The following is a 21,069-nucleotide window of genomic DNA, read 5'->3' as shown; positions in this document are numbered from 1 at the left end:
GTTTAAATTCAAATGTAAATACAGGGTGTTTATAAATGATTATCCCAACTTTGCAGGGCTATTAAAAGAAAAATAAAACAAACTACAACCTTATTGTTCGTTAAAAATTACAAATACCAGCTAAAAGTTAAAAACAACACATTTCATTCTAAATCCCTCCAATAATACGAACTATATCAAGGTGATACGATAACTCATCCCACACTTTTTCAGCATTTCTGATATGACGCTTTGAAATCTTTTTATATGCATGTCTTAAGTTTGTCAACGTTAGTTGGTTGCAGTGAATAACTCCTGCTTGATGTAACCCCAACAACAACAACAACAACAAAAATCAAGTATCGCCATACACGCATATCTGCATCTTTTCAAACTTTCACACCAGGCATGTAGAAATAATTGTGAGAGGAGTTATCGTACTGTTTCAATATCCTTCGCATTTCTGGAGGGGCTCACATTGAACAGTGTCGATTTCAAACTTCCAACTGTCATTTTTGATTTTCGATGAACAACTAGGCTGTTTTCCTTTAATAGATCTACAAAATTTTGATATTCACTCATAAACACCCTGTATATTTTTCTTCCCAAAGTTTATTTTCCATTCCATTCGTTTTCAGAGTGCTACATTGAGTGTAGATGACTGTGATGTCGGCCTGTCTCTTAAGTATGGGAAGCATCTCAAGAACTATCTTTGTGCCAACGTTACAACGAGAAGGTTAGAAAAACGGTAAGTGATCTGTTATGATTGTAAATTATAAACGGTGATCATAATCCTTAGATTGCAATTTTTAGAGTGCTTTTAAAAGTTGAAATTTTTTTCTAGTAGTTCTTAGACAAACTTAGCAAAATTCAGCTATGCTTGGTCGTACCACATAATTATATGAGGGCAATTTGGAGATGTGGGGTTACATATCCACTATGTTTGCATCGACTGAATTATGACATTTATTTTGTTTTAGTTAAAAGACAAAAAATGCAACTATAAATGAACACATTTTCTTAATTTATAATAAAAAGTCTTTAGAAATGGTGTAGGTAAATATAAATTCAATCATGACGTTATTTACGATTTAACCAAACACTTATAACATTATGATGCTTGACATATGAATAGTTATGATTCTCTGTTTAATTTTGACCATTACATCCACTATCTTTTATCCCATTGGCTTCTGAATCAATGAGAGAGCTGAGATGGTTATTATTTTTTTCGTTGTGTATATTTTCTTCTTCTTGAGACATAGCGATGCGTTGATAGTTTAAGCTGAGGTATGTAGCTATTTATTATAAGTACTAAATATATGCGGTGTTTTCCACTTAGATGCTTTTATTCTTCTATTGAAATATAGCATTATATTGGTAATCTCAGCCGATATGTAGATATTTATCCAATATCTACCGCTCTCAAGTATGTAGATATTTCTTAAAAGTTATAAATATGAGCTGTGTTTTGTTTGTTTGTTTTTTCAAATGGCATTTTAATCGCTAAAAAATTAGAATTCAAATCTAAATCTAAAATTTATTAACTATTTAGTCTATAGTTTTCTAAGTAACCGAAGGATATCTGACATCAATAGTTTTTGACAGAGCTCTTTGCTCATTTTAGATGCTCAGATTTCATACAAAGCTGCTACCGATTCTTAGATCTGACTGGTCCCCTACAAATTGGTGGATTGCCTGCTCTTCAAAGTGATTTCCAAGTCTTAAACAAATATTTTGTAGGTTGTATAATGGATTTGTATGTAGATAACCAGCTTGTTGATCTTAATAGGTAAGATTTCTCCTTTCGATTCTCGTAAGAACTAATATTTTAACACAGGGCTTCTGAAATTGAAAGTCTCATACAAAATTTGGGATACAGAGGATTTTCTTATTACTTTTTAAAAATTCTTTCGTATTTATAAACTCAATAATTAAAAAAAAATTCTAGGGATTTAAAATATTTAATAAAATGAATAGGATTCGATGATACTAACTTCAGTACTCAATCCAATCGTGGAGTAAGGATAAATGATACCTTTTAGCTTCTTTCTTTACATATGGCTTTAAAAAAGGTAACTTTATAGCAAAGATATTATCTTGTTGGTTACTCGACCGTTGATAAGTCCTTTGCCATACATCTTTAGACTATTCATTTAATATTTCACAATTTTGTTGTCAGTGAAGGTTTGGAACCACTTTAAATCTGATGTCGGAGATTTTATCTTGGTGTAAAGTTGAACATTGAGAGGAGGTAACGCTTCTGCTGTAGTCTTCGTTAAAAACTTTTCATATAACTTCAAAATTGAAAATTAATAATAAAATTTTACACAACCGGTTTACTTTATATATATCATCGACTAATGTTATGCTCTTTGTTAATGTTCTCCTTTTCGTGTCGCTACCAAATTTTTCGGCCAAAAAGGAGATGAGGCTAATTTTTCTCTTCTAAAAAAAAGATGAATTAAAAAATAATCTAAGAAGCCCTGTTTTAGACGAGAACCTTTTGTTTTTTCTTTAAGTTTTTAATTCCTTTTTTTTTAATGTGTTAGTTATGTGGCAAACAACGGTACCGCCATTGGATGTCCTCAGAAGATTGGTTTCTGCCATTCTTCACCTTGTAAAAATGGCGGAACGTGTTTTGAAGGTTGGGGTTCGTTTTATTGTTCTTGTCCAACGGGATTCATTGCAAAAGACTGCAGCGAAGGTAAGAAGTTTTCGATTTGTCGGCTAAATTTTGATCTATTTGTCTCTTATTTTATGTATTGCATTTTTTTAATTCTTTGTTTATATGTTTTAAACTTCTGCAGAGTATATTACCTATAAGATTCTAATAAATGAACAGAAAATTTATTAATATTAATTTAATTAAGTAAGCTGCGCACTGTTATACTAGAGAAATTACTTCGTGGGATCTCAAATATGAGGATGAAAAGTCGGCAAACAATAAGTATGCACGTTCTCGTTACCAAGAAGCACTATAATTGGTGCTGTGATTGGTTGATGGACATATTGGTTACCCCCCCCCTCCCCAAGGCGGTTTCTCATTCGCACTTGCTGGTTTCTTCTACCATTTTTCTGCTTTGAACTTTGGAGGGGTGGGGGTAGAAACAAACAGAAGTGAATTAATCCTTTTACACTAGACGGTAGACGGTTTTCTGCTGGCTTATAGATTTTATAAAGTCGTTTCCATGAATTAAAACCGACGAATGTTAAAGGGAATTGTATATTCAATGCATGAAAACTCGTTCTGCGGGCGGTGCTAATACTTGTATTGTTCGCATCACCCTAGGAACGGGATAGTGACGTGCCATACCTGTGACGATTTGATCATTCATTTATATCTTATATTAAGACTAGCATTCCGCTTTATGATTAAATTACTCCGAAGTAAGTAGCCACTATATTACAAGAAAAATTCTACAAGCGTGTACATGTAGTTAATTAAATCTGATCTTGAATATAATTAATAGATTTTCGGAAATGTAGACTGTGACCGTATTGGTGCAAATATATTGTGATATCCTCAAGATATTATTCGATGTTCTGAATGCAATACAATATCGCGGAGGTATCGTGGGATTATTACATAGCATTCCGCGCAATTCGTGGACGCTCTACCCTATTAGCATAAGATGCCCATATTATATGGCATTCAGGATATCGAACAACCTTATGGAGATTTCAGACAATAATAACATCTAAGCATTGGGGGTTGGATGTTTGGTATGCAATGTTGGACAATAAGATACAAAAAAAAAAAAAAAAAAAAAAATGAAGTGAATTCATCTCCGAAAACGTTTTTGATTATCAAACTATCTGCAAATTAAAACTAAAAGATCAAAAGAATAGAGAAATTTAAGCAATACATTTTGCTATTACTTTTGTTATTTCTTTTTGTGATTAATTTATCCACTTAAGCGAAATTTATTCTTTGACCGATGACTTTGCATTGAGCGATCTCGCCTCGTCAAAAAAAAAAAGTTCAACTCGCATTTGAATTTGAAAATGTGTTAATTAACAGGGTTTTCAATGCTAACACTGTTATTAAATTTTTTCGCTTGTCCAGGCATTCATATGCGAAAATAATCACATGAGGGTTCAAAGTGGGTTTTTATATTCATTATACTGTAAAAACTCAAAAAAAAAAAATAATAATAATAATAATAATAATTTTTTAGAAGCTATAAGTTAATTTTTGAAATCAGATCTGTTATTCTTTTGTATTCTTAAATCCGATCTTTTTTTTTTTTTTTTTTGAAAATGAAAAACGAGGCATTATGGGATTGTTGCAGTTTCAATTCGAATACTATGCTACTTTATAAATGTTATTTGATCATAAATTTGAATAAAAACACACACGTGTATTTATAGTAAAGTTTCCTTACAAAAAATTTTAAAAAATAGATCCCCAATTCCTTTTAAAAAAAATTTTTGTGGGCATAAATTCTTGAAAATAAGCTATTCGATGTCAAACCTATATTTTATTTTTGAAATTTATTATACTGATTGACTGATGGTTTAAGCATTAGTTGTCAGGACTTGCAAATTATATTTCAAATATAATTTTTCTAGTGATACTTTTACAAGAAGTTTGTTGAGCTGTAAAGTATAACAACGAAGTTTACAGAAAAGACTTCAAATATTTAAAAAAAAATACTTTTGAAAATTTTTTGGAAAACATTGTAAAAGAAGGAATTTAGGAAAAATTTTCAATATTGATTTTTTCCCCTTTCTTTTCCTTTTCATTCCTTTTCCTTGATTTGTGTTGTTACTGTTCGCGAAACCAAATTGCATTAGATTGATTTTTCATTTTTGCGAAGTACGGTAGTTTCGAAACGCTTACAATCTTGACAGCCCTGCTGCCATCTAGTGAGCACTGTTAGACTCTAAAAAGTTATCGCACTAATAAACAATTATGAAGTTTAAGAATTGTTTGCAATATTGGCCTTTCAGTAAAATCATTAAACTTTCTTTAATGCTTTCAGTTTATTTTACCTTAAAAATAATTTCTTTGATCATTTATTGGTATTTTAACATTTTAGTTTCGAAGATGTAAAAATTAAAATACGCATAGTTGCACATTTTGAGTTTCAGTAGAACTTTTCATTTCACCTTTTATAAAAAAAAAAAAAAAAAATCTTTCCAATATCTTTTATACGCTTTACGAGTTTTAAAAACAAGCTAGTGTTTAAATTCTTAATTATTGCTTATCATTACTTTATTAATTAAATATTATTCAAATTCTAAGTATATTATCACTTGTAATGGCAAGTTTCCGATTAGGCAGACTGAGCAATTCTCTAGAGTCGTTGGACTGTGGGAGTAGTTTTCAAGTCGATTAAACAGAAGATGCTATTTGCCTAATTGTTACCTAAATAAAATTATAAAAAATACAATTTCTATGAATTATAAAACAATTTGATGCTTTATTTACTGGTGGCAAGAATAATTGACCGGATTCTTCTATTTATTATACCCATTTAATTATTACAGTATTTAAAAACATCTGCAACATCTGCTTAGATAATATTATGCACAAATTTGAATACCGGGCAGCCATGTGTCATAGTAATAAAATAAAATGCATTTTCATAAAGTTACTAGAAAAAAAATTAACTTTGAACAAATAATTAACATGTTGTTAAGCTAAAAATGCTTTGAAATATAAAATTAAATTAATCATTAATTTTTGGCCAACATTATTAAAAGAAGCCCTCAAAATGTTTTGGCTTTTTTGTGGATTGTATTATTAAATTGATTTTGATAGAAAAAGCCAGTTTATTAAGCAAATTTATTTGAATTAAAAAAAAATTGAAATATTTGAATATTTTAAAAACTATTATAAAATATTTTTTTTATCATTTCATCTGATTTTTATTAGTTGGATTATTAGCAACAAAAATTAGTATGGAATTAAGGTTCGCAAAATTTTAATAACTATTTTTATAGAAAAATGTGAAAATTACACAAATATCTGCTTTGACATTAAAAAAAATGATTAGAAATCTCATATATAAATCCATGCAAGTTTTTATGCTACATGTATATGAAAGTATCCACAAAAAGTTTCAAGGCTATCTTGAATCAAGAAAAAGCCTTGGGGGAAAAGAAAATATTTGCATCAACAAAAATGGAAGTCAAAAATGCAGTTAAAGCATGTAAAAACATTAAACAAAAACTAATAATGCTTGTAGAGCTCTAACTTTTTAATAAGTTTCTTCCCAACTTAAAATTTGAACAAAAACACTATATGAACTCAATATGATTGAATCAATTTTTTATTCAATTATTATGAGTGTACAATTATTATGATTTGTACAATATCAATAACATTTGTTACGACTACAGCGAATGACTAGGTTTGATCAAAACAATGATTTCACAAAAGTTTTGAATAAAAAACACTTTTATAAAATAATAATAGTAATAAAAATAGAAATAAAAAATAACCACATTTATGTATAAAAACGTTCTAATTTCTACACAATTTTAAATCGGCACAATTAGTTTGAATTTTTGAAGCATGACTTTATATATCACTGATTTTATTTTCGATGTCTACAGAACAGTTTGATGCAATAGAGATACCTGCATTTAAAACGCTTGTATTTTGAAGTCCCACATTAGCCTCTGCAGAGGTTAGTTTTCAAAATCAATGTGTTCACTACTTTGCCAATTCTTCAAGACTTCTTTATGTGTCTTAGTAATTCGAGTACATTTCGGTCATGGTACTTTCTCAACAGAAAAATGTATGAGAAAACATAGAGTATTGAAATGCAAAATTTCTAAATTTGTAAAAACTAATTTTGGTCTTGAAAAAAAAAATCAGATCTTGAAAAATCAGTTAGGTATTAATTAAAACTCAAAAAGAATACAGAACAGAAACAGTGTGAGTAATGAAAGATAATCATTTCGCCCAAAGAAATGATTTCTATTAAAAAATAATTTTAATTAAGTAACTTTAAGAATGGTAAAAACTAAAAGCATTTAAAGTGAAAATGAAACTAACCACATGCCCTCAGTTTAAGATTGCTAACACTGAGAAAACTTCAAATTTTTTTAAAACTATATAAATATAAAATATAAAATTTGTAATCAAGTTTTCCTTCTATATGAGTGCTCAAAAAATATAATAATGTCCCCCCCCTATTTTAGGGTAATGTGTAGCCTTAAAAGTTTGTGCTGTGCAAACGGCAGTTTGATATTCCCTAATAGCTCAACGATATTGAACAATAATTCAAGATAAATTTCAAATTCGCTATATTGTACAATGACACAAAAATATCCTTACAATATTGCAGATTATCTTGTGCTAATTTTATTATTTCCTAATTTATCTCCTAATAAAGTATTAAAATGACGTAGATACGCTTTATTTCATTTCTTTTTTTCTTGCTTGAATAAACTGCAATTCTTGCTTCATTGATAAATATTATTCGTCTTAGCATGTACTGCCGCTCTCCTTCTTTATTGTTGCTACAATTAGCAGACATTTTCTATTTTGACGTGACAAGCCATGATAATTTATACTTAAATCTCTGTCATTAATTGTTGTATAAAGTCTCTCTCGTATATGTTTTAGTTGTCCTTTATTGTTGTATAAAGTCCCTCTCGTTTATGTTTTAGGTGTCATTAATTGTTGTATAAAATCTCTCTCGTATATGTTTTAGGTGTCATTAATTGTTGTATAAAGTCTCTCTCGTATATGTTTTAGGTGTCATTAATTGTTGTATAAAGTCTCTCTCGTATATATTTTAGGTATCATTAATTGTTTTATAAAGTCGCTCTCGTATATGTTTTAGGTGTCCAACTGTCTAAACACTTTATGGGCGATGGCTTTATAGTGTTCATTCCACATTTACATCCTATACAGTTGCCTTGGGTTCAAAGAGTTTCATTCAGGACTCATCATGACCATGGTCTTTTGTTACAAATTAAACTTGGCCATAATAGTTTGATTCTCATAGATGTAAGTAATATTTATATTATAAATGTTTTCAAAAATTATTTTATAGTTCACATTTTTTTAATCCGACAAAGCATCTGAGTAAAGTTTCCTTCAAATAATCGGTCGGATTTGTAAATTCTTTGATCTGAAATATAAAATGATTATTTATATTTTAAACTCATTTGCTTTATAGTCCTAATCTAATTGAAGGGCCGATTTCAAAAATCATTATGTTTAATGGACGTTCATCTCATTTCATCGCTCTTAGAAATTTAAATCAGGACAAGAATCCGCAAAGAATATTTTCTTTTATAAATAAATATTATGGAACATTTCACTATTTGCTGAAGCAACTACGTTAAATGATATACGTAGTTATAGGAAGCAAAATCAATGAGAGCATTCCGGAATCTTTAAACTGATATTTTCACCATAACTTTTACAATATTTATATTCCATTGAACTGCAGTAATAAGATAAAATTATATTTCGTATTATAATGCGTATCGTTTTGGCTATTTTACACAAAGAATATATTTGTCCTCAAATAACTAATTACTGATAAATAACTTGTTAGTTTTTAAATAAACGTGATAGAAATGTTTAGCCATTTGACAATTCTTAAGAAACTGATTTTTTTTTTTGTATTGAAATCAAGTATACTAGTTTAAACCACTCTTGCACGCAACAAAAGAAAAAAGTTTGGAATCATAAATTTGAAGCCAACTCCGAAAACGTCCCATTTTGAAATTATACATTTTTTTTTTTTTTAATTTTCACGAATTGAGTTGACAAAAAAGCAGTTGGAATCTTGTAACCGAAGTAAAAAATTTCATTTTAGATTTATATGTTTAGTACTTGTCTGAAAACTTCTATAATTTTATCTCTTTTGCATTTTTCTACGTGCATAAAAAAAAATCTTTTAAAAGAAAATTACAAAAATGCTACCATGCTTTGAGTGGACAAGGTGTATCAATCAACAAAGTACAAAGCAGTAAAATTTTTATATAAAGATTTATAAAAATAAAAAAATATATAATAAATACATTGTTAGAAACGTCTTTGCTTCGACATTTTTACAAACTAAAACTGATAAAATCTAATTTTCTAATTTTGAATGTAAATAAATAAAGATTATCTTTTCGGTTTTGGCACACTTATTTTCATTTCATTGGTCCATGAAACTGATCGATTTCTTGTTCCTTTCTAAATGTTTTTTTTTCTTTCAGATTGTGGATGGTTATCTGCGATACATATTTAACAACCAAGATCTGATTTTACCTGATGTCACAGTTAACGATGGAAAATGGCACAGTGTTGAAGCTACTTGGTTTCCTAACTGGCTGCTTTTATCCTTAGATTATGGGCAATATATTGTAAGTGAAGATCTTTAAACAATAGACTTTTATTAAAACGAATGTATTAGCATTTCATTAGAATTATAGATCCAATAGACTTTTATTAGAAACATAGACTCAATTAAATAGAATTGCATAAGAATCATAGATCTAATAAAATAGCATTTCCGGAGAACCATGGATTAAATAGAATAGCATTTTATTAGAACCACATATCCAATAGACCCATATTTCTTAGGATTGTGCATTCTAATAATTAATTAGCATTTTTTAGGACAGTAAACCAAATAGATGACTTAAAATTTTTGGAATAAAAATAAAATGTTATCTAATGAATGGAAAAAAATAATATATGACATGACTTTTATGAGTCAGTTATTTTTTTAAAAAAATAACTGCTTTATTAAAATTAAGAAATGATAACCATATTTTTTAAGAGTTTTTTTTCCTTGCCTTTTGTAGGTTTTTTTCAGAGTTTGTTTTAGTCAGTAGGAACTCAAGTTGGCAGTAGTGAAAAAGCTATGCGTTGTGACATAACAACCAGTTATATAAACCTGTATATGATTCTAATCTATTTAAAAAGTCTTTGATATATTTTAATTGAACAAAGTATTCCAAATTCTTGATATGGCCCTAAGATGCATGGAAAAGTATATCATGCGATTTATCGGTAATAATTACTTGTAACTAGCGTACTGTCAACTTGTGTCATCTCTGATCATAGATGTTGATTTCCTATATTTACATGACGTTAACACTATTAAAATTTTAGTATTCTTTTAACTTCAATTTTCAATTTTATTTTTGCAAGATCAGATTAAGAAATTACTTGTTCTAAATGTATTAATGTGACATAACTACGCAATGAATAATTAATGTAGCTATTTTTTCATAACGGTATCCTTTCAGTGACCGATTACTGTTAATTTCTTAAATTTTAAGTGAATTCTATCTCAAAATTTCTATTATTGATAAAAAAAAATCTAAATTTATAAAAATGAGTGTAAGTAAATATAAATCTTGAGATTTACTTGATCTTGAGATTTCTAAAATATCTAATAATTACTCGCAACGTTTAGTATTAGTTTTATTTAAATTCTTAGTACAAATCTCTTATCGTTTCTAGTTATATATAAAATAAAGTCATTTAGTTAATATCTCAAAATTACTAATTACGCTCGACTAAATATAAATCTGAAGTCACTTATCAGTTAACATGTCATAATTACTAATCATGCTTAAATAAATATCAATCTGAAGTCACTTATCAGTTAATATCTCATAATTACTACCTACGCTTGAATAAATTATCCTAATTTCTCAAAATTAGACGATGGAAACATACAAATTTTTGGTTTCAGTAGCGGATTTTGATCAGACGTACTAACTGAAATAGCTAATTTAGGATTGCTGGACTGAGAAGCACTGCAGGAAGGTTGATTAAAAAATTATTATTATTATTTTGTCAAATAAATAAATTTGTAAAAAAAATGTAAGTTCCACGAATTATAAAATATTACGATAATATAAATAATCTCAAATATACTGTCAGGTTCCCACCTGTTTTATGACATTCACTTAGTTATGATAGTATTTATAAACACCAAGCGTCTTCTTAAAAATAATTACCTATAAATGTAGATGCGCACAGTCATGAGTAATACAGAAAAAAAGACAAAGTACATAGTACAAAGGTACAAATATTAAACAGGATTATCCTTTGTTAAGGGCTGCAATTTATTGGGAATAGGATGAAAAGTTTCATTTGACTCACCGTCACTTTAGTTTTGTTTGTGCTGTGGTAACGGATTATTCTTTGTTAAGGGCTGCAATTTATTGGGAATAAGAAGAAAAGCTTCCTTTGAATCACCATCACTTTAGTGCTGTTTGTGCTGTGGTAGCCGTCAACACTTTTTTATAACAAACATTTTCATGTTTTTGGAATACATCAACTTATGTAAATCATCCTTTCCTTATTTATTCCACATTTAACTTTTATTCATCGATTTATTATGATTGTATAAGCTATAAGGCAACACTGAGATTTATTTTCGTCTGTAATCAATCCAGATTTCAATTCCAAATCTATATTTATAATTTCTCAAAACGAATCCCAATTGGCAAAAAAACTGGAATATTAGCAAGGTGAGAAATATTGAAAAAATTTCCTGAGCCCTGAAATCAACACCTGAAAAACAGTCAAGAACAAATGGTTAAAAAAAATGAAAAGAAAATTTGCATGCCTCAATGTTCAAGCGCTAAACATCTTTGGGAAAAAAAAAAAAAAAAAAAAAAAAAAAAAACCCTCCAACGAAGCATTTTGAAAGGAAAACTGCTGAAAACACCAGAGGGTAAAAGTGGATTCAATGTTATTCCGTGAAGAATATGATGGTTATTCTAATGGAAGTTGCGGGTACAATTTTTAAAAATAAGCAGCACTTCAGGATTTTTTTATTCTATAGAATACAATTTAAATTTAATATTTTTTTTCATATAAGTGCTTCTTTAATTAAGCGTTATGTTGTAATGCATTATTTTTTTTATAATTAGATTTTTTTATTTTTCAAACTTTTGATCCATTTTTATTTTTTAAGTATTTCGTATTTACCATTCATTTAGATATTTAAGAATCTTACACTAAAAAAGCGAATTTTAAAATATTACTTATTTTTCCAAGTTGCAAAAATAATATTTAGTGTGTGGTTAGAAAATTATTTCGTTAAAAAAATCTAGCAATGAATTTAAAAAAAAAATCAGCATTTCGAATCATAATGCTATCAAACGTAAATGATGTTCCATAATTCTATTCCTTTTTCTGATAAATAAATAAAAAAAAACATATACATTTCCCCAGAATTACTAAAATAAACGCTTAACCTAAAATAAATCATAAACATATGGATTAAATTAAAAATGTGTTGAAGTCTGAAACTAAATTGAGCAATTCATTAAAAGAAAAACCCTATGAACATGTACTGCCTAAAGACTCTTAAATATTACATTGTTACAATTAACAAAGTATCTCTAAAATATTTAATGAATATTCCTAAAGAATAAACCATTTCTTTTATTTAATTTTTTTACTATCATTTGATCAGATATTGAATAAATCAGAATATTACATAATATGTCATAGTGATTTTAAGCTGTTTTGCTTAAAATCTCGTTCGCATGTGAGAATATTACATACCAGCTTTCTTATGTGAGGACGATTATAATTTCAAGTCCGAGTTAAAATCGATCGCATTGCTTTGTTTCTCTTCCGTCTTGCCTCCAAGCTAATACGTTTTTCCCAGTTCCCAAAAGAGTCATATATTATACATAACCCAGATTTTAAAGTCAATGTCGTCATTTTGAAATTTAAAATTTATCTTAGATCTTTTCTTCTAGGTAATCCAAAGAAAGTGAAAATAATCTTTATTTTTGATATTTTACTGTATTTAAAAAGTCTTTTAATGCTTATCTAAAAAAGTTTTAAAAATATTGATTTTTTGATTACTTAAAAAAAAAAAAATAGGAATCAAACATGAATTATGCTTTGTGTTTTTAACATAAATTTAAAAAAAAAATTCTAAAATTTTTACTTTAATTTAATATGGACATTGATAGATAAAAGTGTACTTTCCTTAATTATTTAAACTTAAGTCTTTATTAGGGGTGGCTATGTTGTGCATCTTATTATGCAGATCACGTGCTTACTCTTTATCTATGATTTAGACTCTAATTATTATAATTAATTACCTGAAGTATATTTATTTCTGTGCAAATGTTTTTGATCTTCATAATCTTATAAAAGCGTATCTCAGATATCTTACATCTCCTAAGATTTAAATTTTCACAGGCCGTAAAAATCAGCCTATTCTAGAAATTACTAGTATTAATTACACCGCTTTTAATCAATCGCTCACAATTTCGAAAGGAAATTCGCTCAGCATGTTAAATTCATTTTCTATTATATAGTTACAATAGTATTACATTAAAATATTTTAATAAAAATAAAAATGGTAAAAATAAAGTGATAACTTTTGCGGTTTTGGGCATGACATTTGATTTCGAAATTATGGTTTTTGGCTTTTGATGATGGATAACTAAAACACAAACTTGCAAGTTCCCACTTGTTGAAGATGAGTAAAGATAAGTGAATGGTCCTGAAACTATTTCCACCAAATGACAACAAAAGCCAACCAATCGATCTGAATGACCACCCAATTCTAACGGTCGGTTTAAAGGAATATGTTCTTTTATCATCAAAGGATTATCTTATTGTAGATTGTATGTAATGCTTGTATATGTACTTCCAAGAAAATGCCTCGATATATTTAGTTATTAAAACATTATTGATTTGTTATAAAACATTTTTATATTAAGAAATAAAAATAATTTAATTATTGCGTGTTTTAAAATTTTGCAGGTAAAAAAGATTATGAAGGCAAATATTAGAGGAATGTATATCGGGAAAGTTTCAGTTGGTGGAGTTGAAAATCCTGATGATGAAGGCAAAATCGCATTCTTCATTGGATGTATACAGGTACATATCTGCAAAAATTCATTGTTTTTAAAATTTTAAATAATTATGCAACACAAGTCTTATTTTGTGTAGGTTTGATCGGTTATCCGAGAAAAATAAAAATATCCTTTATAATTTATAAATTTCACTTAATTTTGAGGACTGAATAGTGTTTTTAAATATTTTTTATTTAACTTGACTTTTCTCATGATTTTAAAGATTGTGTTTTTTAATTGATTTCTACTCAATTCCTGATGCCCTTGAGTTTCCACAGATGGCAAAATGGATTGTTTTAATATTTTCGGAACCTAGTTATCAGTTGATCGATCAATTTAATTTAAATATGGATTCCCTACTAGTGGCGCCATCTGATAGTGAATTTGAGGGGAAAAATTGATTTCAGAATTCGATAATATTTATTACAATGGATTGTAAAGATCTAAAAATAATAATGATTAACACAAAACTTTTTTACGCTCTAACCAAAGTGTGTTTTAAAAGCTGTTTTTATTAAATTAATTAATTTTGATAATTATTTTGGAGCATATTTTCTCAACATTTTGTCTTATTTTGCGTACAGGATGTAAAAATTGGAACGAGTCAAGGCACTTGGTTGCGCCCAATGGTTGAAGTGAACGTTAGGGATGGATGTTTCTCGCCGGATCAATGTTTTTCAAATCCTTGCCCCCCTAACAGCCGATGCATCGATCACTGGGGAAATTATTCATGCGAATGTTATGACGGTATGTATTTTGAAATGTTTTATCCCCTAAATCTGAGCAACATTTAATGAAAGTATGCCTTTGTTTCAAATAACTTATTTTTAATATTTCTTATTTATACGATGACATAAAACTTGCAAGTATTGTTCAGTAAAAGAAACTTTTCCTTTTGAATTTTAAATAATTACCACGTATATGTTATTTGGAAATCGGTACTGCACTCCTTGTAGATAATATTTTCACAACATACTTATATCAAATCATTAATTAACTTGAATCAAATACCAGGATATCATGTTTTTTTATACTATATACTTATAACGTACTTAAATGAATTAGGGATATTTTGAATCTGATTTGAAACAACTGTATAATCGATTCATTTTTGACAAAAAATGAAAACTATTACAGTTTAAAAAGAAAACTATTACTGCTACAAATTTCAAAATATTCACAGTTTTCTGCTACTTCGAAAATTAAAATTTGAAAAGCGGTCTGGAACATTATAGATTTGGGAGGTGATTGAAATAAAAATAATTCAACGATTTAAACGAAATAATTCAACGAGACAAAACATGAATTGCATGTTCAATAATTCTTAGCAATGAATATTATGTCACAAAAATTTAACTCAGCTGGATCGATAAGTTGAAGAGGTATTGAAATTGCCTGAATTCAAACCATTCTTAACCCAGTCAAGTCTTTAGAATGCTCCTAACTATCACATCCAGACTATGGACTAGGATTTTGGAAAACTGGAAATGTAAGTCAATGTTTTGGAAAAGTCGTAAACGCGCAACAACGTTGTATGAAATGAAATGTTTAAGACTCATGAGACTTCGTATAAGCGCTATTTTTACAAACAGCAGATTTTCAAGGCTATTGGTAATATGGTATCAACTAAAACATTTCGAAAGCAAATTCATAACGTTTGCTTTGCATGCTGGAAAACTTATGATTTTTTTGAATAGCCATACAATGTGATACTCACAGAGGACAACACAAAGCAGATCAAATGAATTTTATAATTCCTCTTCTCTGACGAATGTCCCTCTAGTATACAACCAAATAAAAGATGGTTATAATTTGTAGAAAATATACCACAAAATATAATTCTGCATTTTTAAATAAAAGTATCCCATTTATTGAAGATGGAATTGTGATGTATTGCCTGGTTATTGACAGCTCAGCAAGATTCTCAGATATTTTGTGGTAGCTTATGCTTATGTGGTAGCTAATGCTGCAGTCGTTGGGAATGATTTAATTTTGAAAGATGATAATCCAAAACCGCATTGTGTTTGGCTGTTTGATGAATGGCTTTCAGACAAAAGAATTTTAGAATGGGTTGGGTTGTTCTTTCGTCAGGAGGCGAAGAAGACCTTTTCGAGGAAAGGATTACTCAAATTATTATAATTGGCAATTTATTAGTAAAATAAAAAAAAGATAACAATGATTATATTTTAAAAATTACTGAGAGATTCGGGAGTTTTAAGACGTTTAAAATATTTAAAAAATATATCGTGGAGTCAGTTAGGGTATTTCGGAATAAATTTAGCAGATTTTATCATTTCCCTCGATTTAAAATGATCTTATGAGATGTAAAAAAGGCCTATAATTTATTTGAACTTGAAATCATGTCTTTGGAAGGCTCACGAAATAATGTCTCTTTTTTCCTAATTAATTTATGAATAAGTCGATCTCACTGATGACGACGTTCATAATTACCTCCGTTTGTTTCTAACTACTCCAGAGATTATCGGATAAATGGGAGGACCTGCTTCTGATCGCAGTAACGATTTGAGTTGAAGAGAATATATTTGAAATGAAAAAATAAACCCATAATTTATTGTATTAGACTTTATTTTATCAACCCAATAACCTAAAAAAACTGCTTTTTTACTGTTTTTCCAATAAAATTGTCTTTCATTTCAGGGAATATTGGGTAGAAAATATCGTAATTATTTAATACTTTCAATTGGAGTAATTTATAATCATTCTATTTGAAATTTTATCTGGTAAACTCGGAAAAATTATCTTTATAAAAGTAGAAATGACTACATTTTATGAGACAAGAGTAGGACATAGCTAAGACTTCGAAATACATTTTAAAATAAGCAAGAACCAGTTGTTTAATTTAGTAATAGAAATTGCATTAGTATATTCTTCATGTAGAAGGTTCAATCGCTTATTCAACTCACTTTTCTCTGAGATATACGCTACTTGAAGAAGTCTAATTGAAGCGATAGGATCTGGTAGAATAATATTTATCTGACACTTGAAAATCGTAGGCTATCAATAACCATAAAAGTAAACATTCATTTAGTCAAACTGGTGTTATTTAAAACTTTATAGTGCCTTAAACAATGTATATATTTCTCAATCCACTAAGGCGTCATTGGTGCGTATTGTTATCACCATTCCCAATTATCCCTTGTTTTCAATAACCCTTCCTGGAATTATATATGTAAAAGTGAATTGGAGAGTAGAAGCATTTTAAAGGAAATTGCAGTCGTTAAAACTAATTATTTGTATTTTAGTCTCAATGTGATTCTTTAATTGATGAGAGATTCTATTAAATCGTAAGTAGATATTTTAGATGCTCCGAAATCATGAACATTCCTAGTAAAATACAGAGGACTGAGTTGCAAGTTCGCTAGAGAACACGAAATCGTGAAAGGAGATTTCCAAGTTTTCAGCTTTATATTTTCAAAACGGGAAGCCCCTGGAAAAATTTCTCATTTATTTTTCAGAGATTCTCGATGTTAATGTGCCCTGAAGGCCATTCTTAGACAGAGAAAGCCATTGTTAATTATATTCAGTGAAAGTCATCGTTAATTATATTCAATGAAAGTCGTTGTTAATTATATTTTAAAATGTTTAAATAAAAGGAATTTATTACATATGTGATAAATCTGGCACATTTTAGAGTTTAGAGTATTCTGAGAGGCACATTTTTATCTAACTAAATATTAGATTTTCAGGAAATATTGAATCATCTCTATGATCACCGCTGTTTAAGTGAGCTTTAGAAATATGCATAAAAGCACTAATCTTTCTTTTAGCAAAGATTAGTGCTTTCTTTTTCTTTAAATTTACTACTTTTTGTTTTATGTGTTTAGGCCATTTTGGTAAGCAGTGTCTGCCTGTTTGCCAACTCAATCCTTGTAGTGAGTCATCTACCTGTGAAGCTGTTATACCAAGCATTATGAATCAAACCAAGAAAAAAACGTATCACTGTAAATGTGACGCCCAGCACACTGGTGATTATTGTGAAATTAATCTAGATACGCCTTGTCCTTCAAACTGGTGGGGGTATCCTATATGTGGCCCTTGCCAGTGTGATATAAACAAGGGTTACAGCGCCGACTGCAATAAAACTACTGGCGAATGTTATTGTGAAGTAAGTTTGAAACTTTCTTTCTACTTAATGTATAAAAACATAATTTCTTTTGTTTTGAAATTTATGTAAGCATGTGATTAGTATTAACTCAGTTCGTTCTTAAAATCTGTTAAATAGTTTTAGAAAAAAAAATGAAATATCGTTTGCATATCTTTATTTATAAAATGAACTGGGTGTCAAATCGCTGCAGTGATAACTTTTAAATTATTTTTCTTCTTCACTGTAGGTGAATCATTTTCAACCGCGTGACAGTGCTGTATGTTATAGCTGTAATTGCTATGCAGTGGGATCTTATGGAAATGGTTGTGACCCTGTGAGTGGACAATGTCATTGTCGCCCTGGTGTTATTGGTCGACGGTGCGACTCTTGTTCGAATCCCTTTGCTGAAGTGACTCTTCGAGGATGTGAAGGTAACATTTAGCAGAATATTTCTTGATGTATTTGTCCTTTCTTTATTTATTGAATTCACCCTTTATTCAATCATTTGTTTGAAATTTCTGTCATATTGAAGGAGCATTTATTTTCATAGATTCTAATGCGTCATTATTTTTGAAAATATTTCAAAATTTATTGTTTATTATTAATTATTAAGAGTATTTGAAATGTGACGTTATATATAAATATATATGTAGCGGCTCGCCACTAGCGCGGAAAAAATGCCAACGCGGCGAGAAGAAGAGAAACCGGTTTCAGCGGAGATAAAAGGAAGAACTCGACCTTCGACCCTTCACTTGATCTCTGGAAAGCGAGCGGTGAGCGACTTCCTGCATCCCGATATTGGTGACCTTTGGACTGGAACAAACCATGCGCTTCTTCTGAAAAATCCATCACCATCGAAACGGTTTTTACAGAAAAGCGACTAAAGTTTGGTGTAGCGATCTCCTTGAACTGTGCTCATACAAAATATATCCTTATTTTTATTGCTTATCGTAATTATGCAGAACGAAGCAAGTGGAAATATAGCACGTGTCGCCGTCAAAGCCCCTCCATTTTGGCGTGCTAATCCGGAACTATGGTTCAAGCAAATAGAGAGCCAATTTATTCTCGCCGGTGTGACAACTGAAATTACGAAATTTCACCATATTGTGTCGGTATTGCAACCGGAAGAATTGGAGGTCGTCGGTGACATTATGCAAGATCCGCCTGCAGAAAGACCCTACGAAGCACTGCGAAGAAGATTGTGTTGTCAGTACGCTCAAAGTGAGGAGCAAAAATTAAAGGACGTTATTTCCGGGATGCAGCTCGGGGATAGAAAACCTTCCCGATTGCTGATAGAAATGAGGAATAAGGCCGGCAATAAGTTCGGCGAAGAGGTATTGAAGTCCTTGTTTCTTCAACGACTGCCTAACCACGTGCAGCAGATCTTGGCTATCACCAACGACAAATTGGAGCGGTTAGCGGAGATGGCCGACGGAATCATGGCAGCAGCAACGGATACTGTTTCGATCCAGGCTGTGTCATCAGAGGCATCCATGCAAGCCACTCTGATGGAGATCTCGTCCCGCCTATCTCGCCTAGAGGCACGTCCCAGGTCCCGCTCCCGAGAGTCGGGTAGACGATTTCACCAGAGAGAGGCTAACAGAGAAGAGGGAAATCCTTCCCACTGCTGGTATCACCAGCGTTTCAAGCGGAGAGCACAGCAGTGCAGACCACCTTGCTCTTTTTCGGCGGAAAACTGAAACGGCCGTCACTCGGACCATCGGGTGACGGCTCAACTGAAATTCACCGTTTGTACCTGTCTGATAGATCAACATCTTCAAACTTCCTGATTGATACAGGTGCAGATATTTCAGTTATTCCACCCTCATCGCCCAAACAACGCTCTGAAAAGGCGAAACTTCAACTTTTTGCAGCAAATGGCACAGAAATACCTACCTTTGGTCAGCTTCTCCTCAAGTTAGATTTAGGCCTGCGTAGAGCTTTCCATTGGCCGTTTGTAATTGCAGCAGTTTCGCAACCAATTATTGGTGCAGATTTTCTTCGCCACTTTGGACTGTTAGTCGACGTTCGCCAAGGATGCTTAATCGACCCTCTTACAAAACTTCAATCACGAGGAATAGTGAAGAGTGATCAGAGTGCCAGCATCAAAACAATCAAGGGAGATACAGAGTTCCATCAACTGCTGTCTGAGTTTCCTTCGCTCACTGAAGCTAGTTCGATGCACCAGGCTAAACACGAGGTCAAGCACTGCATTCAAACTACGGGACCCCCAGTATTCTCAAGACCGCGAAGACTCCCCCCTGACAAGCTAAGGGCTGCGAAGCAGGAGTTTGAATTTCTGGTGGCAACAGGAGTTTGTAGGCCTTCGAAAAGCTGCTGGGCCTCACCTCTTCACATGGTTCCCAAAAGCAATGGAGACTGGCGTCCATGTGGAGATTTCAGAAAGCTGAATAGCGTGACAATTCCAGATCGCTATCCAGTGCCGCATATCCAAGACTGCTTGCAGGTGCTCGAAGGAAAGAAGATTTTCTCAACTCTGGACCTGGCAAAGGCCTATCATCAGATTCCAGTGCAAGAAGAGGACGTTCCAAAGACAGCCGTTGCTACGCCCTTTGGACTTTTCGAATTTTTGTACATGCCGTTTGGACTTTCCAACGCTGCTGCCACGTTCCAAAGATTCATCCATCACGTCTTGAGTGGTATGGATTTTTGTGTGCCATATTTCGACGACGTCCTGGTCGCATCAGAAAGTAACAGCCAGCATTTGGAACATCTGAAGAAAGTATTCCAGCGCTTAGAGGAGTACGGCGTGCGACTAAATGCTTCCAAGTGTGTCCTGGGGAAATCATCTGTGAAATTTCTGGGCCACATTGTTACGCCTGATGGCATTATTCCACTCCCAGAAAAGGTATCGGCTATTACGGAATTCCCTGAACCAAGTACGGTGAAAGAGCTCCGGAGATTCCTGGCACTCATTAATTTCTACCGGCGTTTCGTGCCACAGGCAGCTAGAACGCAGGCGGTTCTGAATGCCTTCTTAAAGGGAGCCAAGAAGAACGACAAAACACCCATCCTCTGGAATGAGGAAGCCAGAAATGCATTTAAAAGGTGTAAACAGGACTTGGCACAGGCTACGGTTTTGTTCTACCCTTCTGCTAATGCCACGCTTGCTATAGTAGTGGATGCCTCAGATAAGGCCGTGGGTGCTGCTC

General features: G+C 31.1%; 1 protein-coding gene across 1 annotated transcript in view; it reads left to right on the top strand.

Annotated features, from left to right (window-relative positions):
• LOC129960238 (protocadherin-like wing polarity protein stan) overlaps positions 1 to 21,069 on the top strand; it is a 170,080-nt gene that overhangs the window by 108,045 nt on the left and 40,966 nt on the right. Inside the window, exons 8-16 of the mRNA XM_056073501.1 lie at positions 618 to 727; positions 1,607 to 1,771; positions 2,532 to 2,686; positions 7,785 to 7,951; positions 9,160 to 9,306; positions 13,700 to 13,816; positions 14,376 to 14,538; positions 17,637 to 17,917; positions 18,144 to 18,327. Coding sequence (XP_055929476.1) covers positions 618 to 727; positions 1,607 to 1,771; positions 2,532 to 2,686; positions 7,785 to 7,951; positions 9,160 to 9,306; positions 13,700 to 13,816; positions 14,376 to 14,538; positions 17,637 to 17,917; positions 18,144 to 18,327 — 1,489 coding nt within the window. The remainder of the gene's footprint in view (positions 1 to 617; positions 728 to 1,606; positions 1,772 to 2,531; positions 2,687 to 7,784; positions 7,952 to 9,159; positions 9,307 to 13,699; positions 13,817 to 14,375; positions 14,539 to 17,636; positions 17,918 to 18,143; positions 18,328 to 21,069) is intronic.

This window comes from Argiope bruennichi, chromosome X2 (assembly GCF_947563725.1).
Source record: "Argiope bruennichi chromosome X2, qqArgBrue1.1, whole genome shotgun sequence".
Lineage (NCBI taxonomy): Eukaryota > Metazoa > Arthropoda > Arachnida > Araneae > Araneidae > Argiope > Argiope bruennichi.
Note: the sequence above shows the minus strand (reverse complement) of the source record. Positions and strands in the feature narration are given on the sequence as shown.